Raw genomic sequence first — 16,762 nt, 5'->3', positions numbered from 1 at the left:
CCCAACCTAAAGCCTGTACCCTATTCTACCACTAGATGGAAGCAGACCAGGTCACAGAGGAGCCCCATACCACCACGGATGCAGAGGAGCATCCTTCTTCAAAGGACCCCTCTGCTGAGGAATCACAGGAGCCCCTCGTCCCTGAAACCCCCTTGGAGCCTTCCATCTCCGAGACCCCTTTAGAACCCCTTACCTCTGAAACTCCTTTGGAGCCTTCCACTTCCCAGAACCCTGTAGAGACCTATAGCTCTGAAGCCCCTTGGGAGCCTTCCATCTCTGAGGCTCCTTTGGAGCACTACACCCCTGAATCTCACATGATGCCATCCACTTCACACACCCCTTTAGAGACCCATAGCTCTGAAACCTCTCTGGAGCCTTCCATCTCCAAGGCCTCTGTAGAACACTCTATCCATGAGAGCCCATTGGAGGTTCACACCTCTAAGGTCCCAGAGAAACACCTTGCTTCTCAAAATTCATCACTAAGCCATGTCTCTGGGTCTTCCTCTGATATTCTGAAGGAAGGCCTCTTCTCTGAGTCTTCCTCCAGCGAGGTCTCTTGGACAAGGAGATCAATCCAGATCCCTGAACCTGAGGTCCTTCAAAAGCACTCGTTTTCGGGCCCTTCAGCCCAGGTCCACCTGGACACATCTGCAAAGGAAAGGGAAGAAGAAGGAGAGAGCAAGGACGGGGCAGATGCCACTCACAGCACCACTCACGCAACTCAGCCTGGACATCATCTGGGCAAGAAGAAGGAGAAGAAAGGAGTTAGCTGTAATTGCTCCCGCCCTTGCCCCCATTCTCATCACTGTCTTTCACCTGCCCCAGGAAAAGGGGTTTGAGTTACTCTTTGGCCTGACTCCTTCTCTTTAGTTTTAGGGCCTTTTCACTTCTCCTTGGTTACTCAGCCCCCCTCTTCCCAGGTTGCACAATCAGACCAGCAGTCCCTGCTAAGCAGGGAGAGCTGGCGAAAGTGGCTAAACCAGCGCAGAGAGAGAAGTTTTGTGCTCAGGTGAATAATCTGTTCCAATGGGAGAAGAATGCAACTCTGAATGCCATCCAGACAGGTAAGCCCAGGAAGCCTTTCAGAGGCTTCTGACAGGTCTAGAGCCATCCTCTAATCCATCAGTTTCTGGGAACCTGTCCATTCAATGGCTAGCTGCCCCTTCTGGAAATGGCAATGCCACCTGCCTGAAAACTGGGAGGGAAGCAGGCAGGCTGGCCAAGGTGGATGGCATAGCTGCAGATGAAAAGTGGGGATATTCATATAAAGCCCAGCAAGGAACAGGTGACTGAAATAAAGTTGTTAAAAACACAGGCCAGCCACAGATCTATACTCAGATTGCCTGCACCAAACAGACCCTAAGGAAGAGGACATGGACAGTCTCCAAGTGACATATTGCTCTTACATGACAAAAGGCCTTGGTCCCCTTGGTGGAACTCCACTAAAGGCAGTCACCCCTGAATATGAGACACATGATCGCTTGGGTACACAGAAGCTGTGAGTCTCTACCAAAGAGCAGAATCATATCTTCTAGCCCTCTTGGTTCCAAGTCTCAGCCCATAATTTGTACTCTTGACAGTCCTGTTAGTGGCTTATCTACAACTGTATATAAAGGGTGTGCAGATGTGCTGTGTAAATATGCCATCTTATGTGTGAATGTGTGTACTGTGTTGCTGAGCTTTCTATCTATAGGGGTTACCTTCAGTAAGAAGGTCATCTTGACCTGCTATGAGGATTCTGGGGTTTCTAGACTGAATTCAAAATTTGTCACTGCATTTATTTTGGATTTTCCTTCCTTATAATTGGAGTAGAGTTATGTCAAAACTCGATGGGCCTAAGATGTAAAGACAACCAGCTAAGTCTATGTCCTTATCCCTCCTCCATGGAACTTACTTTCCTCAGTCCCACTCAGGGACCTCCCCCCTCCACCTCTGGACAAGAAAGTCACAGCGATCTCATTGGTTTCTCAGTCTTACTTCAGCCACTGAAATTGCTTTGTTTGCTTATTTTAACATCTTATGTCACTTTTGTTCTTCTTGCAAATGTAGGGGTCTGTTCAGTACCCTCATTCTCCTTCTTAGAACATCTTGCCTACTCACTACCCTTCAAGGTCACTGTACTTCTTGAGATTGGACTTCTTCATTTTCCTGTTTTAACAGGCATTTTTATACTAAAATTTAAGTGTCATTTAATCCTGAATGAAGATATTTGGGGTTATCTCCTAATACTGGGGATCTTCTGTCCCTGGAGGGTTGATATATGTTCTCTGTAGAAAAATATCAAGTGAAAGCTTTTCTCTTATTCATTTAACATTTATGGAGCACCAGCTCAATGCTAGCTGTGGAGGTGGTGATACTGATGGGGTTTCCAAGAAAAAAGAAACCCTCAAATAATTTACACTTCAGTGAGAGACACCAATAAGTAAAATGAAAATAATAATTCATTCTAATAATTGCTATAATTGAGTTCAGCCCTGAGTGCTGCATGACCAGAGAAAAGGGCAGGCACCCAATTGTGGGAGTGGGGAGAATAAACCTTGGAAGGGACGACTTCTCAGCTGAAATCTGTAAGATGAGTAAGGAGGCAGCCAGGTAAAAGATGGGGTATGGTGAGCCATGGCAGGGCAAGGCATGGGTAGGAAAGTGGAAGCAATGCAGTATGCCTGCTGCATAGGGTGTTGGGCAGAGCAGCCCCTCTCATCTCTGGAAGGGCCGAATTGTACAAGCATCTCTGAGCTATACTCAAGAGCTGGAATTATATTCTACGGGCAACTGAGAGTCACTAAGAGATTTCAAATGCAACAATAACATGAACATATTTGTGTTTTTGTAAGGTCACTTTGGCAGTAGGATAGACTTGAGAAAGACAAAAACTGGAGACAGGAAGATTACACTGTGGGGCTGTGGTAATAATCCAGGTAAGAAATGTGTGAGTGCAGGTGGAAAGAAGTAGACAAACTCAAGAAATGCTAAGAAGGTAAAACTGACCTTTGGATCATTGAATGTGTAGGATAAGAAGGAGGGACATGCCTGGAATGGCATCTAGGTATTGGCTTAAGTAACTGATTGCATAATGGTGCCATTAACTGGCTGTCTAAAACAGAGTAGATGCTTGCTAAGTATGTGTTGGATGAACAGAGGACAAAGGATGAGGACCAGGTTTGGAAGGAATAATTGGATAGAACACATTTAAAGTGCTTGTGGAACATGCTGGTGAAAGTCTAGTAGACAGCTGGCTATATGGGTCTGAAGCTCAGGAGAGAGGTCTGGGTTGGAGACATCCTTCTCTGAAAACAGATATATCTTATATGGAGACGTTCTAAGAACAAAGAGATGTTAACATGCAAATGTGATTATGTGATCATGGAATTGACTGTGTGGCACAGAATCAAAATGGCATCCTAGATAATGTCTCCTCCCTGCCAGTTCTTGTCTACTAATAACAGGAAGAGGATTTGGAATCAGGGCTGAGAATAGAGGGCACCATTCTGGAATACACAGCCAGATGTCAGTCGTCTGAGGTGTAGTTTGCCAGTCTCCCTGTTCAAACTTCAGCCTTCTTTATCTGAATGCTGGACACTGACTCCTACATCAGTGCTTGGACTTGAGTCTCCCAGGATCTCAAGTTAGGCCTTGATCTCTGGGCACTGACCCCTGCTCACTTCCACATCTCACCTGCCCATCTGGTGTATCCTGCTACCCTGGGTGGAGTTCAGAATTCCTTGAGTAGAATGCTGCCCCCACCCACCCCCATTGTGACTCTACCTATACCCTGCCTTTTCAACCAAGACTCCCTGGTGTAATGAGGCAATGGCACTACGGGCCAGAGCATCAAGACAGGAGCAGCAAAGCCCAAAGCCACATCTGGACAGACTTTAGACCCTGAGAGACCATGGGTAATACGAGAAAACCTAATCTGATAATTAGCCACAGAATTGTGGAGTATGGCCCTGGCCAGGGTCAAAGACTAGAGGATGTAACTCCTTCTCATCCTCCTCAATAGAACTTCAGGGTTATGCCTGGACTACTGAAGGAATTCTCTTCCTTCTGAAGGAATTTGCTCATTCACTTATTCAGTCAAGCTATCTGTGTTCTCTGAGTACCTATTTTGTGCCAGGCTCTGTGCTGGAACTAGACCCTTCCTTGGAGGAACTCAATCTAACAGCAATAGAAGTGAACAGTTCATTAACTGTGATAAGAGTAGCACAAGGAGCCATGGAAGGCAAGAGGGGAGTCCCTAGACAGAGGACGTCAGGGACACTTTTTGGTGGAGGTGACACTTCATTGGAATAAGAGCCCTACCACATGGGGGACTCATACAGGATTCTTGGCTAGAAGTTGGGGTACTCTCAGGTCTTATGGAGGTTGAGAAAATCTGAGTGGGAGGTACTCTCTGATTCTCCTCCCACATTTACTCAGCACCACCACCCTCACCTTCGGGTGAGGCTGACTGTAAAGCCAGCTATTTTCAGATCCTACTACTAAAACGAGGTTCTAAAGGGTGGTGGCCTCTTGCTGGTGCCTGAGCTCAGGGACACTTCTTAGCCTCGTCTTCCTTTCCATGCCTTTCTTAGCCTCACAAGCTTATATTTTTGGGTCTTCACCACTCATGACTTCTGGCCCACCTCTCTCTCCTAACCCTTGGAGAGCTCTAGGCAGCCCCTCTCAAGTTCATAGAGAGCGTTGGTTCAGTGATACCAGGAACACACAAGGAAAGTATGAAGGTGCTGACCTGGAGTGGGGGAAGCCCTCCTTGTGGCTCCAGGCCTGCCCAACCTGTTCTTCCTCTTCAGATCCCTTGAACAACTATGCTCCTTTGTAGCCAATCTTCACCACCTCCTCTACACCTGGCCAATCAACCTCCCTTTCCCTCACCTTAGACATTTCAAAGAAACCAAGCAAAGGTGGGCTCTAAGATAGGGAGGGGAGGAGATGAGAGTCCTCACAGTCACAGAGAACTCACTGAGATTCATGTTCATCTTCAAACAAAATTTCACTTATAATCTTCCTGCTGAGAAACTGAAGACTGTCTTCAGTCATCTCTGACAGGGTGGCAGAGATGGAGGGGATCCCAGAGTGGGAAGGAAACTGAAACACTTGTGGAGTGATGAGAAAACCTTGAGGAAAAAAAAATCAAAAGGGGTAGGGATGAGGAATCATGGGTAGAGATAAATACACCTGGGGGGAAAAGTGAGGCACCCCCCCCCACCAGGGGATAGGTGAGAACACCTTGGGGAGCTTAGGCTATTTTTTCCTCCTCACTTGTCCTATTACTCAATCCCACCACACCCAGCTCTCCACATCGGCTGGCGTTGCCCCCGTTACCTATGGGACTGTTTCCGGATTGGGGATGAGTCCAAGTGCTTTTGTGGACACTTGTTGAGAGAGCACCAGATCATATCAGGTAGGGAGAACTGAGTTACCCCTCCCAGTCCCTGGAGGTGAGGAGGGATAACTATACTCTGTCACGCATTTGGGATGTATGAGAGAAAGTGTGTGCATGTTAATACGTGAGAGGGGTTTGGCATGGGAAGGCCAGGCCCTATCCGGTGCTGGTCTAATCCTACCACCCATCCCCGTTCCCAGACATATTTGTGCCCTGCAATGTGAGCCAGTGCCGCTGCCTCATGTTCTGCTTCATCCCATCACGGCCAGAGGAGGTGAGTCAGTTCTGGCTCAGGAGAAGAGCCACATTTGACCCCAAGACCTGGAGAGCCCAGTGTCGCTGCAAACACAGCCATGAAGACCATGCAGCTACTGGGTCCCATCCCTGCAGGGTCAAAGGTACCTTCTAAAACAAGGGGAGTACAGAGGTGGGCCTGGGTGGGGATAGGATGCATATAGTTTGGAGATAAGGATACAGGAGCTGGTAGAAGAGACTTGGGTTTGTGGTTGGTGAGGAAGAGATGAAAATGTAGTCAGCCCAGGGGCAAGCCCCGATTCCCTACACTTTTCTTGGTTGTCCCCTTGCCCTAGGCTGTTGCTGCAACTGCTTTGAGTCTAATTTCCTCTGTGCGGCCTGCGACCGGCGCTGGGAGGAACACCAGACTTTCTTTGAGACCGAGGAGACCCGGCAACGAGGAGGGAGGCTTCACGGTGAGGGTGACAACCTGGACAAGGAGCCATTCCAGGGTCTGTAGTCAGAAAGCCAGAAAGAAAGCCACTCCCATCCTCAACCATCCCATCCAGGACTACCTCGCCCCCTCACCCCTCACCCCCTGCATCCCATACCTGCATTGGTATCCACCCCTAGGAGCAGACTATGTGCCTTTTGCAGAGATTCCTACCCTCCAAGAAACCATCATCAGCAACTCTGACTTCGAAGCCCTATAGGAGCAGGGGCTCCCTGGCCATCCTGGCTCCCACCCTAGTCCCCCTGGTTTCCCTGGCCCACATAGCCTCCGACCTGGCCCTACATCTAAACCCCGTACCTGACCCTTTCACCTGTTTTTCCTTCCTCCAGGGACTGTCAACACCTGGTACAGGCCTCTGTGAGCCTGGCCCAGATCAGCAATAAAGGGGAAGCCACTGGAATCTGGCCTGGCTCTGTATGGGGCAGCCCAGGGATAGATAGTCTAAGACCTTAGGGTCAGCACTTACTGGGGGTGAAAGAGAGCAACACACAGGAGAGAGGCTGCATCCAGCCACCTGTCTTCACCACATAACCTGCTAGCCCTGGCATCAGAGGAGAGTGTAGCTTCAAGGAAGCCAAGGAAGGAGGGGGTTTCAAGAAGGATAGAGTGAGTGAGCAGTGATGTTAGATGCAGCTGTGGTCTCCAGTAAGATAAAGACTGAAAAGTGTCCATTGGATTTTGCAATTAGAAGATCTTTGGGGACTTCAGAGAGTGTAGTTTCAGTGGTGCAGTGGAAGCAGAAGGAGTTTCTTTAAGAAACTTGAATGAAAAGAGGAGAGAAGTCAGACAATACCCAGAGGGAGATGTAGAGCTAAGGAAGCAGTTTTTAAAGGAAAAGGGTCGAAGAGGCCAGTGGATAAAAAAGACCTTGAAAGATGCAGAAGAGAAAGAGAGACATCTGGTGAGATGAGATCCCAGAGATGGAGGGAGGGGTGAGGCCAAGGCAGAGATGAAGGGATTCACTTTGGAGAGGAGAAACACCACATCCTAAGACCAAGAGGAAGAAAGAAAGAAAGGATAGGGAGCAGGATCTTGTGGAAGTTCCCCTGGTGGGGGCGTGTGGGGGAGGATAAGAGTGGAGAGTAGGAGATCGGAAAAGAGAGGTGAAGGTTTCCGAAGGCTAATGTGGGGAATTGGAGAAAAACCTGATAGGTGGGTGGTTGAGGATTAAGGTACAGTTGGAAGCAGGGACCTAGTTAAAAAAGCAGAGAAGCAAAATATTTAGATTAATGGGTTGTGATGGGAAGGTGTTGGGGAGGATAATAATAATCAGGAAAATAAGGCAAAAGAAGGGTTGAAGATGTGGCGGGAGCTGACCAAACAGGGAAAGAAAGTGAATCCAGGAAGCAATTGACATATTGAAAAAAAAAAAAAACAGTCAAAGGAATAGAAGTCTCTGATGAGGCCCAGTAGCAGATACAGTGGTGGTGACTGAAGTACAGGAAACAGTGATCAGAACCTGCAGTGTTGCAGCTTTCAGATAAGAGCAGCTGTGAATGATCACAAAGGCTTGGATTAAAGAAGACTGTGAGCCAGCAGCCAGAATCAGTGAATGTCAGGGAGTGTGACTAGAAAGCCCATAGATGATTTTTTTTTTAAGATTTTATTTCTTTTTAGACAGAGAAGTGAGGGAGAAAGAGAGGGAGAGGACATGGATGTGCAAAAGAAACTATCAGTTGCCTCTCGCATGCCCCCAACTGGGGACCTGGCCCACAACCCAGGCATGTGCACGGAACAGGAATCTAACCAGCAACCTTTGGGCTCACAGGCTGGCCCTCAATACACTGAGTCACACCAGCCAGGGCCCATAGATGATTCTTATGGGGTGTAGTGGATTCTGATATTAATGGGCTCTGTGATCCTAGGCAAGTCACTTTCCCTTTCTGGGCCTCAGTTTCTGGATCTGTAAAACAGGAATAATCTCTGTGCTATCTGCTCTCTATGAGAACCCAAAGAAATAACCAGCTTCAAAGTGCTTTGTACTCGCTTACTCCTCCTGGCTAGTTCCTTCGTCTTCTCAGATCCCAGCTCCTCTTATCTCTTGCCCTTCTGCAGAGCAGTTTTAGGGGCTTCTGGTGTCCCAGATGCATGTTAACAAAGGGTTGCTGCCACCAAACCAATGCCAGCAGGAGTTCCCAATCTGGGGTGCAACAAAAGGAGAAACTTTATTCAGGTAAACAGTTTGCAAACCAGGAAGACACAGCCTCTAGCGGAAACAGAAAGTGTGCTCTGCCAAGACAAAGAGGCCCACATTTATAAAGTTCCTACCCCATCCCTGATTGGTCCATTTTTATGCAGCTGAGGAATCCAAATTTGCATTATCCTGATTGGTCAGAATTGTTCATTCTGATTGGTCATTATAGAGTTGCTCTGATTGGCCAGTGAAGCTGAAAATAAGGATATAGCTGTGCAGTTCCAATTGGACAGGATAGGTCTCAGCCCATTGGTTGAAAGTTGATTCCAGGAACTCCTTTATGAGACTCAGCTGGAAGTTTTGTAGGTGGCTTTCCCCTGAAATGCAGAATGCATTAGGAGCCCCTATCAGCAATAGCTGCTGGACTCTCGTGAATTTGAGCTCAATTAGCCATAAGGAGTCCTTCCGGCAGGTATATTCCTTTTGGGGGTCAGTAGGCACCAACTGAGACCTGCAGCCTCTAAGGCACTGAGAAAAGGCCCATCTACATTTCCTCATATTTGGGGAGGCTGTCTATCCTTCCAAGGGAAGATTTGCAACCTGGACTGCCAGAACTTTGGGGGAAAATCACAGGATCAAATATCTGTCATTTGGAGAAGAAAGGACTTCCTAACAATAATAATATAGCTATATGAAAGAGATCATTACTATCTCCAGAAGTAAAGAGTTCCTCATTACTGGTTATAAGCAATTAGCACTATGGTGACTATTCACTAAAACTAATTCAGTTAAGAGTCAACAAGGACATGACACAATGCTCCATCAATCTCAACACATGGGAAGTTCAAGCAGACGACCGCCTAGCCTGGAGGCTCGCGGTCAGGCAAGGTACGTCACGTGCAGAGGCTGCGCGCAACGAGGAGGCGGTCCAGAAAAGATCGAGGCGGAAGCAGCGTCAACAGCAGCAACAACGGCCATCTGCCTTCACCTGTAACAAGTGCGGCAGGGATTGTCACTCCCGAGTCGGACTGCACAGCCATTCTCGGCGGTGCAGATAGACTCTCAAGAAGCTACGCCATCGTCTCTCGAGACGGACGGCTGCCGACGACGACGACGACTATGATAAACACATTCAAGGAAGTATTATGCAGTCCTTATAAAATATATTTACATAGACTATGTAATAATATGAAAAATTAATTGTAAGTGGAAGAATAAAACCTACAATACACATATATTATACTATAAAAGTAATGGAAACACCAAATATTATTTATTCTACAAATAATTATGTGTCAGGCCATGTGCAAAAAAAAAAGAAAGCCTAAAAATACTGTGGTGACTTTTGTCCTATGTGTTAAATGTCAGACTAAAACTTATCTGGTATGAGTATATTAGCATTTCGTGACCCCCATATTTTTTTAAATTGATTTGAGAGAGAGAAAGAGAAACATCAATTTGTTGTTCCACTTATTTATGCTTTCATTGATTGCTTCTTGTATGTGCTCTGACTGGAGACGGAACCCTCAACTTTGGCATATCAGGATGATGACCCAGCCAGGCTTGTGACCCCCGTGCTTCTTATATCAAAAATATGTATTTCAGCAGAATGAAATATACCTCAGACCTAGTCATTACACAGATCCCTTGTCCTTCTAACTCCATTCACTGAAAATACCAGGCACAGAGCTAACCATCACCTACCTTTTCTACTTAGGGAAGAACATTTGCTTATTAGTCCTGTGGCCACAGGACTAATGATCTTAACTCACTAACGCCAAGCTCCATTACATACCTCCAGCCCTGACCATTAAAAAGAAAAATGCAAAAACCATCCTTAAAACTACAGAATCTTTAATCTTGGAGTGAATATATTAACAAGAACAAAAACTAAGGAGGAATTGCCCTTACATCAGCAATTTTCAACCAGTGTCCCACAAGAATTTTTAAAACATTCAATACTTCACTATTTAGTCAGGGGCACTGACCTCTTTCCCTTTAGCTTGACAAATTAAAAAAAAAATGAAATCAGCCAACATAACAATAGCCACCTGATGTAAATGAATCAAAATTATACCTACTTTTTGTCAGGTTTGCAAGAAATAAAATGTTATTTGATGTGCCACAAAATTTTAGTAATTATATGTGCCATGAGATGAAAAAGGTTGGCAAGCTTTGCTGTCTAAGACGAGTAAATTAAAATCTTTGAAATGTTCAAGGGTCTGAAACTCCTTGTGGGGAATATATCTATCCCACCAGTAAAAAAATGGACCCTATCCCAGTTCACCTTCAACCCCACCCACCTGGTGTTCTCCATCCGCCTCTTTTTCTCAGAAACCTAAGGCCTTGGGCTCCTGGGGTTAGCATGGTTCCTGGAGCCAATAAGCCCTAAGTGCCTTCAGAAATTTGCCCTCCTCCAGGCCAACGCAATGAAGGGTCTACAACAAGCGATTTTCAACTGGTGTGCCGCAAGAATTTTTTAAAACATTCAATGCCTGACTATATAGTTAGGGACACTGACCTCTTCCCTTCAATTGTCAAATTCAAAAAATGACAGCAAATACAATAGCCGTCTGGTGTGAATGAATCAAAATTATACCATTTTTGACCAGATCGCTAAAAATATATTTTTCGGTGTGCTGCAGAATTAGTAATTACTTTATATGTGCCATGAGATAAAAAGGTGGAAAATCGGTGACCTACAATCTTAGAGGCTTTGGGGCAGATGACAGGAGCCCGCCCTCTTCCTCCCAGGCCAGCCAGCAGTAGGGGCCGGACCTGATAGGAAAAGCCCCACCCACTCGAGCGGTGCAACCAAACGCTGCCCACTGAGTGAATCGGAGCCAATTAGAGGGGAAATCCCACCTTTTGGTCTCTTTTTCCTTCCAGTGTTGAGGGGAACTATCTCATAGCAAAACTAGTTAGGGGATCCGGTGGAAAGGGGACTTTCACGCTAAAGAGAAGACAAGCCAACGGAGGAGGAAAAAAAATCGTCGCGTTGGCAGAAGCCGCCAATGGGATGAAAAGACTCCGCCACGCCTCTGGGCCAAAGAGCAGCTTGCAGGGCCAGGAACGCAACCCAATGGGATGGCAGAACTCCCTCCCCGCGGCTGGCGGACCCAATGGCCGCAACTCGCTCACTCGCTCCCAGGCACGCCCACCGCGGGCCAGCCGCGGAGCCTGAGTACTGGCCCGGGTGACCGGTTCCCGCGGCCGAGGGGAAGATGGCGGCGGCCGTGGTGCTGGCCGCCGGGCTGCGCGTGGCGCGCAGGGTTGTGGCGGTCGCGGGGCCGCGGGGGGCGCAGGTGAGAAGTGGCCGTGGGGGCGAGGAGGGGGTCCAGCGGGCTCCGATGTCCTCGAGGGCCGGGGGCCGCGTTCCTCCTCGGCTCCCCCAAATGTGCGCAGCCCTGCGGCCTCGCGGAGGTGCAAGCTCCGGAGCTGCGCGGTGAAGTCGGACTGGTGGTCGCGGCATTCTCTCCGAAAGCCTCGACGCGGGAGAAGCAAACTGGCAACGACTGACGCCCTGCACAGGCCTGGGCGCCGAGGTCGGGACAGGGTCCATGCAGCAGCTGCTGCTTTCTAAACTTGCCAGAAGCCCTGCTGACCGAACGCCTCCTCCAGGCAGCCCCCTGGGGAGCCCCTGCAGGGAGTGATTTTCCTCCTATCGGAGCCAGTCTTATGCTCCGCCTGCAGGCTCCTGGCCTTCTGCTGAGTACTAGTGTTAACCTGTCATCTTCCTCGCTTCGCCAGAGCGTCTGGAGGGGTTAAATTCATCTTGCCCTTTTCTCCCACAGTGTGACAGCACTGACTTCAGCCTTTCTGAGTCTCTGAGAAACTGGGACTTTCCTACCCTCAATCCCCTTGGGCTGAGTTCACTTAACTGAACTCTTCCACTGATTCAAGGGACTGGAGTTAAAATTCACAGGAAGAGGTCAAATGTGACACCCAAACGCCCTTGTGTCAAAAGACAATTGTATTAAAACCTGAATAAAACAAGTAACATGGCTTAAAGATCAGAAAACAAGTAATGGAAATAAGTGGAAACATTAACTAGGTGAAAGTGTATAGAAAGAGCTCCAAATGGTATTAAGAGATGATACAAACTGCTTCCTTTACATTTGCAGCCAAGAGAAAGGATTTATCTAAAGTAAATCACTGGTAAATAGGAAGTGGGAACTAAGTCTCCAGGTTCTCATTCTGGATTCTTTCCCCTCAACAGTGCTAGATTTCCTAGATACTGTAGAAGAAGAAATCAACTGAAATCCTAAATCCTGCATCGCGGTACTGCCTGTTATCTAACCAGGCCCAGAACTCTGGCCCTACTCTCTGCTGCTGATGCTCTGAAATTTAAGAACTTTTCCTTTGGGTGGGAACTACTAATAGGGTGAAGTTAATGACAATCAGAGCCCAGGCTCTGCCAGCCCCAACTGAGTACATAGGAGAGATATTTCCAACTCTTCCTTGGGTGTGTCTGACCCACCTTCAGGTCCGAGGAGCTGCAGGTGTGAATGATGGGAATGAAGTGGCCAAGGCCCAGCAGGCAGCTCCTGGGGGAACAGCACCAACCATCTTCTCCAGGATCCTGGATCGAAGCCTCCCAGCTGACATTCTATATGAGGACCAGCAGGTGGGGTGCCCTTAGGATCCATCCCCATAGGAATTTCAGATACCATCCAGCCTGTGAAAATAACAGTGGTCTCTGGCCTGTCACTGTTCCCAGTGTCTAGTATTCCGTGATGTGGCCCCCCAGGCTCCTGTGCACTTCCTGGTCATTCCCAAGAAGCCCATTCCTCGGATTAGCCAGGCTGAAGAAGAAGACCAACAGGTGGGAAGAATAGGTCTAGGATTTGGCTAGAGGGAATCTTGGATTCACCTAGAGGTTTTGCTCCTTGTGAATAAATCCACCTGTCGCCCTCCCCTTTACCTGTAGCTTCTAGGACACCTTCTCCTTGTGGCCAAGAAGACAGCAAAGGCTGAGGGGCTGGGAGATGGATACCGACTTGGTGAGTGATTTGGCCCTTAAGCCCCTCACCAATGAATTCTCATATCTATTTCTCAATATGATCTTCATTCTTTGACCTTTCCCATGATCTTAACTCACTAACCCCAAGCTCCATTTCAGTGATCAATGATGGGAAGCTGGGAGCACAATCTGTGTATCACCTGCACATTCACGTACTTGGGGGCCGACAGCTCCAGTGGCCTCCAGGTTGAACCAACCAACTGACCAAGGACCCCAGACCTGGATGCTTGGATGGGGTGGGGGGAAAAGGACTCTGTGATGCTAATAAACTTGCTCTCCCTCGAGTTTGGATCCCTGTCTTAAATATGTAGATAGGTTTATACCACAAGTAGGAAAGAAAACTGATTCAAGGGTATGGTCCCTTTTGGATATGGTTTGAGTGAGAGACATTAATGAGGCCCATATTGTAGTTAAAGGAGCACTTGCCTATAGATCTCTTAAGTCCTAATGGTTTAGTGGGCCACCTGAGCAAGCTTCCAGATGAATAGCAGTAGGAATATGCCTGAGTATGAAGAGACTGAATCCCAGGAGTGATATGTGCTCAATCCTGGCCCTTATCCAGCTGCCACTCCTAGTTATAAGAGGATCTGAAAAGAGGGTGGTCAGTGTGAGGGCCTTTTATTGGAGACAAAGTAATCACACACACCCCAAAGCTGCCACCCTTTGACTAATCCCTGAGTCTCACCATTTTGCCTTTAAGCTGTTGTCTGATGTATTTTCATCATTGAAATGTTTGAAAACACTCCCCATGCTTTTGAGAATGAGCTAAAGGGAAGTTACTGTTACCCCCTACGTAAACACACTAAGTAGGCTTTTGTCTGATTCCACAGCCCTGTACCTAACTCCAACACAACCACCTTTAGAAAGCCTCAAAGAATCATGCTTAGGTATGAAGGGGAGGCCTTAGACCAGCGGAACCTTAAAAGCTTGGGATGAGACTGAATGGAGCCCGGACGGAAAAACAGGCTTCCCACATGGCATGAGGTTTAAGATTTCCGCCCCGCATGGAACCTGACTCCACCCCCATCCTCCACGCCCGCCCAGCTCTAGTTCTGCGCAGTCTCCTGGAATTGTTTGCCGTCTCTACGGCAACCGGGTAGCTGGTGTCTGAAGATGGAGACCTCTGATTCTACCGAAGGATCGCGGTCGCGGTGAGAGCAGCAGCTCTGGCTGCAGGCGTTAGGCGACAAGAAAAGTCAGCGGACTTTCTCCGCTGAGCTTTTGACGACTTTGGACGCATTCGCTTTCTTTCAGATCTTTACACGTACACTCCAGCTCTCATGGACTGGGGTCCTCTTCGGAATCGTTTCCTTCTTTGGATGGTGGTCCTAGGTCGGCCCTGGCGGCCGCAACTGCAGCAGCTGCAGCCGCTGCTACAGCCGCTGCAGCGGCCTCCACCGCCAAAGCATCTGTATTATCTGCAAAGTCCCAAGCTCCGTATTCTGATGGAAGCCTTCTCATGGATTCCTCCTCTGACAGTCTTCTTGGGAAGTCCTGTGCTGGACCCAACTTTACCCACAAGATAGACCATGGGAGAATAGGCTTTAAGCCTCTCTCTGTTTACGGTATTGCTTGGGATCCCTGCACTACAAATGACCTTAGCTGTAGCTCTGGCCCTGTTCCTGCCTCCAGTTCAGGTACTGACTGTGACTCTGGTCCTGGCCATGACTCTCACCCTGGACATGGCTCTGGTCCTGGCTGTGTCTCTGGTCAAGGCACTGGTCCTGATTCTGGCTGTGGTCCTGCCTGTGACTCTAGGCCTAGTCCAGGCTGTGGCAATGGCCCTGAGCGCAGCCCTGACACTCTTACAAGCTTCAGAAATCCTGGGGCAGACCTGGTCCCTAATTATGCCTCCTGGAATCACTACGGACCCAGGGAACCTAAGAGACAGCCCTGGAAATCTTTGCGAGTCTCAGAACCTGCTGCCGGAGGGCTACAGAAACACCCCGAGGTTGAGGTTGAAGGGAAGCGTAAGGTTCTCAGCAAAACATTGCCACGGGGCCAGTGCCTTCTCTACAACTGGGAGGAAGAGGTATTAAGGTTTTGACCTACTCCCTTTTCTTAAAGGCCGCCCCTAGTTTCCTGGGGGAGGCAGTAGTGTATGATGAGTGTGGGGACTAGAAAAGATATTCATGATCACTCAACTTGGGGCCCACAGAGAGCCACCAACCACCTGGATCAAGTCCCAAGCATGCAAGATGGCTCCGAGAGTTTCTATTTTCGACATGGACACCAGGGACTGCTCACCCTGCAGCTGCAGTCACCCATGCCCCTCAGCACCACCCAGAAAGACTCATACCAGCCCCCAGGAAACCGCTATCAGCCAATTAGAGGTGTGAAGCATGAGGGAATGGGCAAGAATGACTCTAATAATCTGAGAAAAGAAAAGAGGAAGGAATTTGTGGTGGGACCATGGGTTGTCCAATGGGTATAAGGGCAAAACCCCATGATTTTCCTTCCTTTTCTCAACTTTGTTTCTTCTGGGTCTGCTTCTTAACCAGACTCCCCCACTCTGTCCACTCCCTGCCCTCCCACAGGGAAGCGTGAAGCCATGCTGGAGATGCTCCTGTGCCACCAGATCTGGTGAGAGGCTGGGTTAAGGGGAAAGGGGAGGGGGAGGACAAAAACCAGGGAAGAATGGCCTTGACACCCCCGTGACTGTATAGTAAAGAGGTGCAGGCAGAGCAGGAACCCACAAGGAAGCGCTTTGAGGCCGAGTCTGTGACACACCATGACTACCAAAAGGAGCTGGTGCAGGCAGGGCCTCCTGCCCCAACAAAGGTGAGAACCCATCGCACCTTGCATGTACAGCTGGGCTTGGGGGCTGTGGGAAAGCAGTAGACTCAGAGGTTGGGAGAGGGAGCTTCAGGCCAAGAGTTATTCAGTTATTTCTCCTTCACAGCCTCACGACTACCGTAAGGAGCAGCCTGAAACTTTCTGGTTACAGAGGGCACCACGGATATCGGTGTGTTACTAGGTGCTGGGAGGGTGGGGGAAGGAGGGGAAGAGGTTCTGTTCTGCCTTGGCAGACTAGGCTCTGTCCTCATTCTGAAATTCCTATAGGGTGTCAGTAACATCAAGACACTGGACACACCATTCCGGAAGAACTGCAGCTTCTCAACACCAGTGCCTTTGTCCATGGGGCAGCCTTTGCCCTATGAACCTGAGAATTATCCTCACCAGTTGGGAGAAATCTCTTCCCTTGGCTGTCAGGGAAGAGGGCAGTGTGGCAGAGGGGGTAGAACTTTCTAAGGGTTGAGGAGGGAAGTGAGATGTGAAATATGGAATCTATTTCTATCTGTACTGGAGAGCTGGGGAGGAAGTGAATTCTGTTTGTACTTGGTAAGGGGCTTTACATAAAGCGTTCTTTCCGATCCTGAGTCTGCTAATTCAGTGATTCCCTGAGTTTCTGTGTTCATACCCCTGTAACTTCTCATTGGAGTTGCCCTTAACCCAGACTATGACATCATG

The 16,762-nt window shown here is 48.4% G+C and overlaps 3 protein-coding genes across 3 annotated transcripts; all 3 read left to right on the top strand.

Annotated features, from left to right (window-relative positions):
* Positions 1-35: 35 nt before the first annotated feature.
* FAM221B (family with sequence similarity 221 member B) lies at positions 36-6,422 on the top strand. The gene is given in 7 exon segments (XM_090275242.1): positions 36-771; positions 921-1,064; positions 5,294-5,404; positions 5,587-5,784; positions 5,977-6,096; positions 6,254-6,394; positions 6,397-6,422. Coding segments are annotated over 7 exon segments (1,476 nt in total).
* Positions 6,423-11,426: 5,004 nt separating this feature from the next.
* Positions 11,427-13,575, top strand: HINT2 (histidine triad nucleotide binding protein 2). The gene is made up of 5 exons (XM_090274409.1): positions 11,427-11,573; positions 12,755-12,895; positions 12,989-13,093; positions 13,199-13,271; positions 13,391-13,575. The coding sequence occupies exons 1-5, from the start codon at positions 11,493-11,495 to the stop codon at positions 13,480-13,482; spliced, it is 492 nt and encodes a 163-aa protein (XP_090130535.1). The 5' UTR covers positions 11,427-11,492; the 3' UTR covers positions 13,483-13,575.
* A 1,117-nt stretch (positions 13,576-14,692) lies between these two features.
* On the top strand, positions 14,693-16,663 carry SPAG8 (sperm associated antigen 8). Its single transcript, XM_090274408.1, has 6 exons — positions 14,693-15,323; positions 15,450-15,624; positions 15,829-15,874; positions 15,958-16,072; positions 16,194-16,256; positions 16,355-16,663. Exons 1-6 carry the CDS (start codon positions 14,751-14,753, stop codon positions 16,541-16,543), a joined length of 1,161 nt encoding a protein of 386 aa, XP_090130534.1. The 5' UTR covers positions 14,693-14,750; the 3' UTR covers positions 16,544-16,663.
* The last annotated feature ends 99 nt before the right edge of the window (positions 16,664-16,762 follow it).

This window comes from Furipterus horrens, unplaced genomic scaffold (genome assembly GCF_987537825.1).
Source record: "Furipterus horrens unplaced genomic scaffold, mFurHor1.1.pri manual_scaffold_4, whole genome shotgun sequence".
Lineage (NCBI taxonomy): Eukaryota > Metazoa > Chordata > Mammalia > Chiroptera > Furipteridae > Furipterus > Furipterus horrens.
The sequence above is the reverse complement of the archived record's forward strand: the minus strand, read 5'-3'. Positions and strand labels throughout refer to the sequence as shown.